General features: G+C 37.0%; 1 protein-coding gene across 3 annotated transcripts in view; it reads right to left on the bottom strand.

Moving 5' to 3' along the window:
- Window positions 1–12,562, bottom strand: part of LOC149488220 (putative transporter SVOPL) — a 47,165-nt gene that overhangs the window by 1,273 nt on the left and 33,330 nt on the right. The window contains exons 5-11 of one of the 3 annotated variants that reach the window (XM_089695375.1): window positions 12,303–12,547; window positions 11,335–11,483; window positions 10,707–10,860; window positions 10,096–10,376; window positions 9,084–9,211; window positions 8,151–8,188; window positions 252–367 (exon numbers count right to left, since the gene is read on the bottom strand). In XM_089695375.1, coding sequence (XP_089551501.1) covers window positions 252–367; window positions 8,151–8,188; window positions 9,084–9,211; window positions 10,096–10,376; window positions 10,707–10,860; window positions 11,335–11,483; window positions 12,303–12,547 — 1,111 coding nt within the window. Of the gene's footprint in view, window positions 1–251; window positions 368–7,736; window positions 7,994–8,033; window positions 8,189–9,083; window positions 9,212–10,095; window positions 10,377–10,706; window positions 10,861–11,334; window positions 11,484–12,302; window positions 12,548–12,562 lie in introns of those variants that run through there. The other 2 variants (XR_016315629.1, XR_016315630.1) reach the window with 2 other exon arrangements.

Genomic DNA, 12,562 nt, shown 5'->3' with positions numbered 1-12,562 from the left:
TAAAGAGAAAATTTGCTTATGGGAAGTCAAAAGTTAGGGTAGGGTAATTATTAACAAAATCAGGTGGTTGACAGGATTGAACGCATTGCAACAATTTCATATGTGTATATTTTGTTCGTTGTTTCAGCCGTTCCTTTGCCCACACGCGCATTTTTTTTTTCTGTGTAAGAAGTATTGCACCGACTACTAGAGCCACTTTTAAGCGTTTTGAAAGCATCGGTACCATGGTAGGGTAGACGTGCAAGGCTCACCAATGTTCACAGTCGTCTGGATTGCAACTCGGCGCTCGTGTAGTGTGTGGGCGATGACAGATTTTTCCACGCATTGGTACAGCTTCGGGCTCGGCTTGCGGTGTGTGAATGGCGGCCTTAAAAGAATTTGACATAGTGGGGTTAGAATTCACTCGTTTGATGTAACTGCACCGTGATAAGCAGTTTTTTTACACTCATAATAGACATCAAGTTTCTACAGCACATATACTCTATATATATATTGAATAACTAGCTGTACCCGCGACTTCGTCCGCGTGGAACAGTGACTGCGGGCAGCATATTTTGAATTACAAACAGATTGTGTAGCTGAAAATCTACTCTACAGTAATGCTTCCCTATAAACGATGTTTGACGTATGGCCATCGGGGACGAAAGCATACAGGCTCCTAGGATTGCTAACCCGTGACAGAGCTACATATAGCTGACCGTGCGAGAAACAGCTGATACTAAGATCTACACCAACAACTTTAAGCGTCTGACCTTGGGCTTTATTGATTGTCATCGCAAAACATAGGCTCACCGGAAATTGCACTCGCTTAAAACTGAATGGAAAATTATTTGGTATCAGTGGAATCCGAGGAATGAAAACAGTTTCACCGATACCGCATCCTGTTAAAATTTCTGCTTCTATTATATTTTGTTTTAAATTGCACACTTTTAATCTCGTACCGTTACAGAGTTTAGGAGGGCTTAAATTTCTGAGGAGAATTATGGGTAAGCCTACTTTTAATTTAATCTTATGTGCTGGTAGTCCAGGAGCACTGAGGGATTCTAAAAATTCTACTGGGTAGTTTGTAGATTCTCCTTCTTCCATAACTCTGTTAATGGAGACATACTCAACATAATCCCCTGGAACAGAGCTCAAAATTTCAGCATTTATTGTTGCAGCTTGGTCATTTCGTGGTGTCAAAATAGCTCTTTCACAAAGCCAGGAATTTGCGCGAGATGGTATTTGCGTTGCGTTTCCATACACAGATGATATGAGGTCTAGCCTTGACGAAACTTTGCAGCATAAGTTTTCATTAAGAGCAACTTTACCTTGTTCCTGCGGATACACACCGTTACCGATATCTAGCAGCAAATCTGAAAACTCTTGAGCATTTTCGTTGCCTCCAATTTGCGCTCGCATATTTAATGTCAAATGCAAAGGGATAATGTAATGCCACAGTCGAGAACTCTTAAGACAGGCTCTCACTTCATCAGCCCTTGTCCCACGTGGTATTACTGGGAGAGTTTGACGAAAATCGCCACAAAAAAGCATAGTAATGCCACCCATGGGTAAGTCGTTTCGCTTGATGTCACGCAACGTTCTATCCACTGCTTCTACTGCTTTTCTATTTGCCATTGTTGACTCATCCCATATAATAAGACAACAATCGCGTAAAACTTTCGCCTTATCGCTGTTTCTTGAAATATTACAAATAGGGCTTTCTGTGCGGTCTAAGTCAATAGGAATTTTGAACATTGTATGAGCAGTTTTCCCACCTGGCAACAATGTGGCTGCTATTCCTGATGAAGCGACAGCAAGCGCGATTCTACCTTGGCTTCGTACCTTCGCCAAAATAACTTTCGTAAGAAATGTCTTACCCGTTCCACCGGGAGCATCTACGAATAACATTTCTCCCAAAGCATTATCAACGCTGCGGCACACCCGATCAAATATCATCCGCTGTTCATCAGTTAGCCTCGACAGATCAGTTTGTAAAATTTCGGCCAAGTCAACTGGATCATAGTTGTTTTCCATCACGTAATCTCTATTAATACGTTCTCCGCTAAATGACGCCTCCGGCATGCCATATTGAGAAATGGGATTACCACCAATAGATGTAACTATATCCTGAATAGCCAACAAACAACGATTCAATTGACTTTCACGTAATCTCTCCTCGATTGGGTTATCATTAAGTTGTACGTGCCTGAAAAAATCCTCAGCTAATTTATTTTGATACTTATTCCATAACTGTGCACTGTCAGATAGTGCACAAAACACCAGCATGACTGCAAACAAATGTCGCAACCGCTGAGGACTTTCGCTAATACTTGCTTCTGACAAAGCATCATCCCAATGTTGATCCCCATCCAGTAAGTGACGTGCCCGGCACGCGGCTTGGTATGTAGGGTGTACAATATTGTCAAGCTTTCGGAGATCGGCAAACGAAGTAGGCCCTCGGACAACGTGCAGAAGTAGGCGAAGGTAAAAGCATTCGGAGTTATTCGGATGAACTGTATAAACCCTACCAATGACATGATCTTTAAAAATACCTGGTTCACCTGCTACAGCTGTTCCACGTCTTCTGCGGTTAAACATACCCTCTTGTTTATTGAAAGTATAATACGACGGAACTTCGCTGTATAAGAGAGACCTAGAAAATGTGTCTGTTTCGCAAAGATTGAAGAAGGCGAGCAGAGTGGTTCTTCTTGGGTTGTGTAAACGCTCCGTTACATTTTCAGGATTGAAATATATTCTTTGTCCACCTTCAAGATGAACGTCAAGATGGATGACGGGTGGATATCTCTCGTGAATTGAAAAACTTAAAATACGCCTCAGAGGAGCTTATATAGCGGCCCGACTGAAACCTCGTAACTTCATCGTTATCATTATTAGTGAACCCCACAGTTGCTTGGTCAGAGCCCTTATTCACATATTTACAAATATATTTGATGGATTCGACACTGTTACAGGCCTCGACGTTTATGTGAGCTTGAAAGGTTCTTGATAGTACCGGTGAATAAGGTACCACCCATCTATTATCTACATCTATTTCCTGACCATGTAATCTTATTTTTGCTGTGAAGCCTCCTTGTTGTGGTGATTTTCGACGGTATAGTGGATATCCATTTTCTCCCGATATTGTGTGTTCTGTAAGTGCCCGAGGATATCTTTTAGAGCAATGACCTTCTTGCATACAGGGAGAATTTCTGTTTAATGTGCCGCATGGTCCGTGTATCATATGAGTCTTCACAATATCGAATAACATAGGATCTTGGGTCTTATCGGGAAATTCAGCACTTATAACACTATCAATAGTATCAGGCCTAAGTTTTTCTTCTAACCATAGCAGAATGTGGGCATGTGGCAACCCCCGTTTCTGCCACTCAACACTGTACATAAAACACATTGATGGCCCGAAAACCTTTTGTTTTGTAATTAGGTCGATCATGAGCTTGAGTTTAAGATGAAACACCCGGGCTATTATGTCATGGCGATCATGTGGCACCTGGCCATCAAAAAGCCCTTCTGAAATTTCATTCCACTTTGGGTTAGTGGTAAAGGTGATGAAAAGGTCAGGTCGACCGTATTTGCGAACATAGCAAAAGGCGTCTTGGGTTCGCTCATGCATATAACGTGGACCTCCTATAAAGCTTGATGGTAAGATAACTAATCGTCCCATGTTCTCCACGTTATTATCTTGCTGCATTGCGTCTCGCAAATGCACATAATCCTCAGCACGCAATCGTGTCTGGTTAGTGCGTATATAAATTAACCTCTCCGTCTCTATTTTTGCGTACATATCGACGATGAATTGGCTGAAAAGTCCTCGAAATCGTTGCAAATAATTAAAACAATTCCGTCTTATTTGTATCTGGTATGAATAAAACTGTAAAGCTGATATTTTTTTATTATAATTTGTTATTCTAGTATTCGGATGAACTTGATAGAGTCCGAAATTGTACCCATCCTCGCCATGGAAATATATCAATGGATATTGCAGGGCATCATAAGCTCTATGGGTTTCGTAAATTCGTTGTAAGCGATCATCATGAGTACGCAATACTATGTCACGTCTGTCACATTCCTGATCGACTAAAATTACTGCAACTTCGTCTGCAACAGGAGCATTGTACCTTCCACGATGTTCTTCCGCAGGACGTCTATCAGCCTTAATTATAACTTTATAATTGTTATTTTGGCCTTGTGGGATAGAATCTATCGCGGCTTTGAAACTTCTGACATATGGATTTACTTGATGTAACATATTTTGAAGTTGAGATATGAGGTTGATGTTCAATTGAGGAAAGTTATCATGTCGGATATGAGCCTGTTCATTGTAATTTGATACAAAATAAATTTGAAGAAATTTTGGCTCATTTTGCGGAAGTAAAGATCCAATAAGGTGATAAACCTGGCCCTGCACCTTAAACGTTGGCATGAAAGGGCCCTCTGTAATTTGTTTGGCCCCAAAGGATGTCATTTGGAATGCACTATTATATAAACGGCTATTGTCCAAAAAATGTTTGGACTGAGGATGTTCCCCATTCAGTAAAGCTTTCATAATATCTGGAGGATCATGGAAATTTTCAATGAGCACTTTGCCACCTGAACAGCATATGCCATTTGGTTCTTTTTGCCATTTGAAAGCATTACAAAATGCACAACATACCACCATACCTCCTATAATGGCGAATTCAGAGTATTCAATTCTGGGTGAATACGAATACCCTGATTTCTCTTTGTTCGCCCATGGAAGGTTTTCTATCTCCGTCCCACTTTCTGGGCTTGACACCATTCTAATGATCGTATGTGCAACTCGATCAGCATTTAGCCGAGACTGGCGTTCGTCTGCAGTTTCTTGTTGCCGAATATCCCTCACTCGTTCCCTCTCAATTAATAAGTAATTTTCTTCACTCTGACGGCTTTGCTCATAGCTTTCTCTAGCTCGTTGCAATCTTTCTCGATGTTCATCATCATTTTCATGAAGTCTGTTGGTGTTGTGACGCTCTCGATCAGCTGTTAATCGATATTCACGATCGATACTACTTTCCAGCTCCCTAGACCGCAAAGTTCGTTCTCTTTGAGAGCTTAGGCGAATTTCCCTATCTGTAAAAGTCTCAGATTCACGCGATAGTGCATGAGCTTCACGGTCGGTAGATAGACGTACTTGTCGTTCGTCCTGTGTTTCCTGAGATCGAGCATTTGCTGTTCGAACCCTCTGAGAACTCAGGCGAATTTCCCTATCTGTGAAAGTCTCAGATTCACGCGATAGTGTATGAGCTTCACGGTCGGCAGATAGACGTACTTGTCGTTCGTCCTGTGTTTCCTGAGATCGAGCATTTGCTGTTCGAACCCTCTGAGAACTCAGGCGAATTTCCCTATCTGTGAAAGTCTCAGATTCACGCGATAGTGCATGAGCTTCACGGTCGGCAGATAGACGTACTTGTCGTTCGTCCTGTGTTTCCTGAGATCGAGCATTTGCTGTTCGAACCCTCTGAGAACTCAGACGAATTTCCCTATCTGTGAAAGTCTCCGATTCACGCGATAGTGCATGAGCTTCACGATCGGCAGTTCGACGTAGTTCTCGTTCGTCCTGTGTCTCCTGAGATCGAGCATTTGTTGTTCGAACCCTCTGAGAACTTAGGCGAATTTCCCTATCTGTAAAAGTCTCAGACTCACGCGATAGAGCGTGGGCCTCGCGATCAGTAGATAAACGTGCCTCTCGGTGTTCGCTAATCTCCCTATTTCGAATTGACATTATTCGAGAACGATTTGAACTCAGTCGAGATTCTCGCTGAGTCGAAGTTTCTGCAGCACGAAACCTAGCCTGATATTCCTGAGATGCAGAGAGCCTCGCTTCACGATCTTCCTCAGATTCCTGTGATCGAATTAATCGTATCCTTTTAGCATTTCTGCTATATTGGGAAAGGTTGGACTTTCTTCGAGGCATTATTTTACAATAAAATAGTAGTTACTAAACACAAAATGATTTAGTAAATACGTACTACCATAAACAATTGAATTATGCAAACTTACAGAATATAATGCAGTTCAAAAATAACATAAACAAAACAAATGTGAGTAAAATGAATTACTAAGCTGAGCAAAAAAAAAATTAAAAACTACCAAAGAAAATTAAAAAAAGAAATGCCTAACCTATACCAAATATATGTATTTATAAACCCTAAATAAATTTAAAACATAAAGAAAATCAAGATAAAAACCTACAAACCTTAAAAAAGAAATACCTAACCTATACCAAATATTTATTAAATTTATTAAAAAAAACTCAAACTAAAATTAAGATATAGAAAATCAATAAAATAACTAACCTATAAACCCTAAAAAAGAAATACCTAACCTATACCAAATATAACCTATACCTAACCTATACCTTTACGAAATCAAAATATTTATTTTAAAAACCATAAATGAAATATGCAAACATTCAGTATTCAAATGAATCACAACAATCGAATACAACTATTAGATTATACGCTCCAGAATAGGTGTGTTCACTACGAATACCCGAATTCATATGGCAACCGCGCGGCTCTCGGCGCTCTTTATATACCCACGGACGCAATGTACAATAGGTAGAATGCCTTAACAAATGTTCGCCGTGATTATTTAAATGGTCATAACTTTTTTATTTATGAACCGATTGACATGAAATAAAAACTAAATGTTAAATGAAGCTTATCACAATATATTTGTGAAAACCGCATCTAAATCGGATAAGCCGTTTCAGAGATTTACGTGCCCAAACATACACAGATAACATTAACATACACACAACAGATAAAAAAAATAACTTCAGTTTTGGGTTCAGGAAAACGGATGAACCAATTTTAATAAAACATGACTAATTATTGTAATTCACACGTCATGCCCTTTCATTTGATATGCCGCTTGAGTATATTATTTGACCACATTCGATTATTCATTCCCATTTTTACCTCTATCTATATATATATAATGGATGGATGAACCGATTTTGATACACTATATCTAAGAACCAGCATCGGAAAATAGGCTGCGTAACAAAAAAACGGCATCTAATTCGTATTACCCGTTAGCGAGCTACGGTGGCACAGACAGACACACAAACACACATAGCGGTCATAACACCCCTCTTTTACGTCGGGGGTTAAAAATATAATACCTAAGACATAATTTAAAGGACATTTTATGCAGAAAATTTACCTAGAAGTAACAATAATGTTATTTGTGCAGGTTTTAGTCTTATGAGCAAAAATCTAAATAAAGGTCTTTTGAACCCCTTCCCCCCCTACTACACCCTCAGCTTACCCCCATTTGGGGACTTTCGATATGATCATCTGGACATTTCAAGGAATAACTGTAGCGTATAACTTACGTAATAAAGTTGTTCATGTATTCTTATCGTACACAATAGAATGCCTTAGCAAATGTTCGCCGTCCTTCCTTAAATGGTCATAACTTTTTTATTTATAAACCGATTGACATGAAATAAACACTAAATGTTAAATGAAGATTACCACAATATATTAGTGAAAACCGCATTTAAATCGGATAAGCCGTTTCTGAGATTAGCGTGTTCCAACATACAGACAAACAGACAAACAGACAAACAGACAAACAGACAAACAGACAAAAAAAAATTTAACGACAGTTTTGGGTTTGGGATCGATTTAGTAATAACCCCTGCTATTTTTTTTTTACATATTTTCATTGTACAGACACCACTTTTCTAGAATTTTATTATATGTATTGACTAGCATAAAATGGTCATAAACTGGTAATAGTAATAACATTGATATTCTTTTAATACTGTGTTATAGAAAATTTTGTTTGAAACAAAACTTTCAAATATACATATTTGCTTCTAAAACAAGGCAGATCTTTTAATGGCATCTTCTATTACAAATAACAATGGCTTGGCAGATCTTTTAATGGCATCTTTTATTACAAATAACAATGGCTTGGCAGATCTTTTAATGGCATCTTTTATTACAAATAACAATGGCTTGGCAGATATTTTAATGGCATCTTTTATTAGAAATAACAATGGCTTGGCAGATCTTTTAATGGCATCTTTTATTGCAAATAATCTTATTCTGGAGATTCTATTATAGTAACTATTTAATAAATAAAATAAGGGTTTAAACAAGCGGCTGTTTAACCTTATCCGATGGAAGGAACCATGCTACAACCACGCTACCTGAAAAGAATAAAAAGGATATTAGCAGTTATTCTAAAAATTTTGTAACACTAATAATTAATAACAAATTATTCGATAATACATAACTTCGTATACTAGTAAAGTGTAAAGTTAATAGATTGAGATATACAGGGTGTCCCACTGTTGGTATACTAAGCTCAAAGGAGGTTATAGTTTTGCATACGCTGAGTACGTAAAAAATACTTATAAAATTCCAGACGCATTTTTTTCAAATAGATGAATTCTTAAAACTCTATGTGTATGTGTATACCCATAACAAGCAACCCGCCCAACTTTGCCACCAGCACGTGAGCTCTCGTTTAAGATTATTTTTTCATAGACAAAATGCTCACATTAGAGAAACGGTATATGCCGGCTGCGCGAAGCTAGAGAAGAAAACATGGATTTTCAGGAATAATTTAGCAAAAAAATTTTGACGTAATTTTGTTGTTTAAGTATTTTTTACGTGATCAGTGTATGCAAAACTGCAAGTCCCTTCGCGCTTAGTATACCAATAGTGGGACACCCCGTATAAATCTTAAAAATATAGCAAAATCATCTCTTCTTCATAGATTATTTTAGATTCATAGTTCTTGTTTTTGGATTGTCATATTATAACTGCGTAGACATTCCATTTTATACATGTTTAGTTTTATGTTCTTTTTATTTTATTTTGTATTTTTATAATTGCTCCGTGTATAAATGTTTTATCTTTCTTTCTTCTTTATCAAATATAGTACAATTTATGTGAAAGTTTGTAAAAAAATTATGAAAAAGAAATAAATTTAGACTTATTTTTTCCTGAATTACTCTTCTAGCGTGTACATAACTAATTTAAAAGTGAATTAAAAGCTAATCTTTTGGAAAACTTATTTTTAGAGCTGATTTTACTTACTGAACACCAGCACAGAGCAGAAGTAGAAAGTGAAGTGGCAATGAGTGAATATGACGTTGCCAATCAGGTTGATACCAATGAACGCGCTGGTTCTGCCCACCATGATGCTAAGGCATGTCGCCATTCCTCTGAAAATGTTTATTCTTAATACTTATATATAAATCTCGTGTCACAATGTTTGTCCTCAATGGACTCCTAAACCACTAAACCGATTATAATAAAATTCACACACCATGTGCAGTTCGATCCAACTTGAGAGATAGGATAGTTTAAACATGTAGGTAACACGGGCGAAGCTGGGGCGGACCACTAGTAGTATTATAATTAGAACCATAATGTAATATTGAATAGAGCATAAACTAAAGGTATTTTTATTTTAGTTATTCTTCTATTAGTCTTCCTTCCTTTAGACGTGGTAAACGAAATTTTATAAACGTGTATAAAATATAATATTTACAACAAATTAAACAGATGCATAAGCTTTCTCAAGAACCACCACTCAAGAACTGATTGAAGACGGAATAAAAGTCGGTGCAGTAGTTTTTGATATTTTAGAGAAAAGAAAGACAGATAAAACTGAGAATGAGAATAAGATTGTTTTAATAGTAGATATAATTATAATACTAACATAGTTTTTAGGCCATTTTATTAACAACTAGTTATATGGATATTAAATTTATCTGAAACTAGCGGTCCGCCCCGGCTTCGCCCGTGGTACATATTTACGTTTTCTCTACATAAAAACCATCTTCGTACTTCAAGGAATATAATAAAAAAAGAATTATCGAAATCGGTTCAGCCGTTCTCGAGTTATGCGCTTACCAACACATTTTGCGATTCATTTTTATATATAAGATAAATGAAAACTATCAATTTTTAACAACCCACTTCATTAGGTACTAATAATAATAACTAATCACTCAATCAAATTTTTAAAGTGCCTTTAAAAGTTGTCTAAGTGATCTTCAATACATATCTTACTTAATCGGTAAAAGGTAAACAAGCAACTCACCTACAAGACGTAGGATACAAATCCACAAAATACGACGCCAGAATACCCATTCCCAAATTCGTACCAGTAAATGCCATAACAAATATAACAGCAGATACAGGTTCTGGCATGATATTAATTAGCAGACCACTGAGCGCAGATAGGAAGAGTATGGTCAGAAGCACGATCTTTCTCCAGGGCATCAGGTAGGAAATTATAAAGTTTAGGAATGCGAAGGTACATTGGGACATCGCTAGCGTGATTATCGTGTTGTTTTCTACGTAGCCGAGGCAAATTGGTTCCTGAAATATAAGGTTATGGGTAAGAATCGTAGGTTACTGTCGATTTTTGCGTATGATCATTTCAAGACAGTTTTGGATTAGAAAAATGCAGTATATTCTGCATAAGGTGCCAAACTAGCATGTTTTATTATTTTAGGCTTAACAAGATTTTTTGAATAAACTACCAAATAACGTAAAAAAGGTCTATCTTATTTGATATTTAGTTTTATAGCATTCAAATGCTTTATAATTGAAATTATTTAAAGAATATAAAAAAATCTCATTAACCATCGATCTTTTTATCATCATGCATTTCAATTATCAACAAAATACAAACAAAATTAAACTTACTGAAGACGTAGCATTGTCGAAACCAGTACCATTTACAGGTACACTACTCTTGGTAGAGATCAGTTGGCAGAGGTCCGTAAATTCAGTGGCGGAATCCAGTGAGGCTCGCACCACATTGAGGATAAATGGAAGCCAGACCAGGAAGCTGTTATTGCTGTAAAATATATAATTTCATTAGAACTCATTCTCTTAAACTTAATATAACACATTCTTAATAATATAGAATATATTTGCTTTTAAATAAACCTTTTTATCCCTATCTATTCCCACACACATTACGGTCTACCTATGCGGGTATACCTGTACAGATGAACCTGTCACGTCTACGCGTTTGTGATAGTACCTAGATGTAGCCATTAGATATTTAGATTAAGCTTTATAGAGAACCCAGAACTCAAGAGATCACAAAATATCTCTAACATCTCATCCAATTGAATGAACATAAAGCATGATTCTTGCTACACCGTGCCGGAGCCAAGAAAGATTTGAAATAATATCCATATAAATTTCAAAGACGTGCCCCGAGGCATGAATCACTTCATACAAAAAGTATGCAATAATGTTTGATCGAGCCCCGTACGGAGCACTGGTCGCAGTAAAACATATACCGACCCTAAAACTGACTTACGTAATATACACAACGAAGACGATGAAGAACAGCTGCAGGGTCCTCCATAGCAGCGGGAGTCTGAACAGCGGCGCGCTCTGCTCGTGCATGGCGTGGAAGAGGGACTTGTGCTTCTTTATCACCGGCGCTTCTAGCATCATGGTGGCGAGCTGAAAGATTATCAAATTATTCACCAGAGAACATGGTTGATCCTTTGAATATTTTAATAACTTGCTTTGGAACAAAACATGTCTGTGCGTTAAATTGGAATCAAAAATTATACAGGCATTATTTCCTACGTATTAAAAATATTTGCATGGAAATAGAATTGAAATGCCATTTTTCCGATTAGCTAAAGTTAAAAATTCATTTATGGGTCAAGGTATACGCTTTTACAATAGAATTCCTCATAATATTAAAGAGTTTAGTAGTTCTAAATTTAAAACTTATATAAAAAATGTACTAGTTCAGAGAGCGTACTACAGTATTCAGGAATATATGGACGATAAAAACCCATGGAGGGTTGTCGCGAAAAAACCACAGGACAGTTCTTTGGCATGTTATTATAATATATTATAATGTTATATTATGTATTTTGTAAAATTGTAAAACTGACATGATTTAAAAGAGCAACTATGGAGTTTCTTGCCGGTTCTTCTCCGTAGATACTGCTTTCCGAATCGGTGGTAAATTTTAAAATATGTAATGACGTTTCAAAAGTGCTTCTATAAGAAGTCTAATTGAATGAATAAATGTTTGAGTTTGAGTTTGAGTTTGATGCTATATAGGATAGGAGGATAAGAGATAAGAATCTTCACAATATACCTGCCTACGTAGACAGAATTAACAGACTTAAAATCGAAGATCTAAAACATGTACTTAAGTTATCGCAAATTTCAAATTCATTTAAACAAAAATGTATTTTTTTATGGGAAAAAAATAAAGACAATTCTTTTTTATTCATCGGAATCCAGTAAATTCATAGTTACCTGTTCATCGTGTTTATTCCGACCGTTGTTGATAGAATAAATAGATTTCAGTACATGTACAGCTTCCTTCTTTCTACCGCAGCTTGCCAGAAATTTGGGAGATTCATGGAAAAAGCAAATGGCCACCCCGCCTAGTCCAGCCGGTAATGCCAGGACAATATTTAAGAATCTCCATGGAGTAAATGTAATCCCTAATAAGGGGATATCAACGTTAAATGTCAACTTGAGCGTTGGATAGGCTAGAACTGAAATAAAAAAAA

This window comes from Colias philodice, chromosome 5 (genome assembly GCF_061535455.1).
Source record: "Colias philodice isolate Cphi_HAF_F1 chromosome 5, ilColPhil1 Martin Lab GWU primary, whole genome shotgun sequence".
In the NCBI taxonomy this organism is placed as follows: domain Eukaryota; kingdom Metazoa; phylum Arthropoda; class Insecta; order Lepidoptera; family Pieridae; genus Colias; species Colias philodice.
Note: the sequence above shows the minus strand (reverse complement) of the source record. Positions and strands in the feature narration are given on the sequence as shown.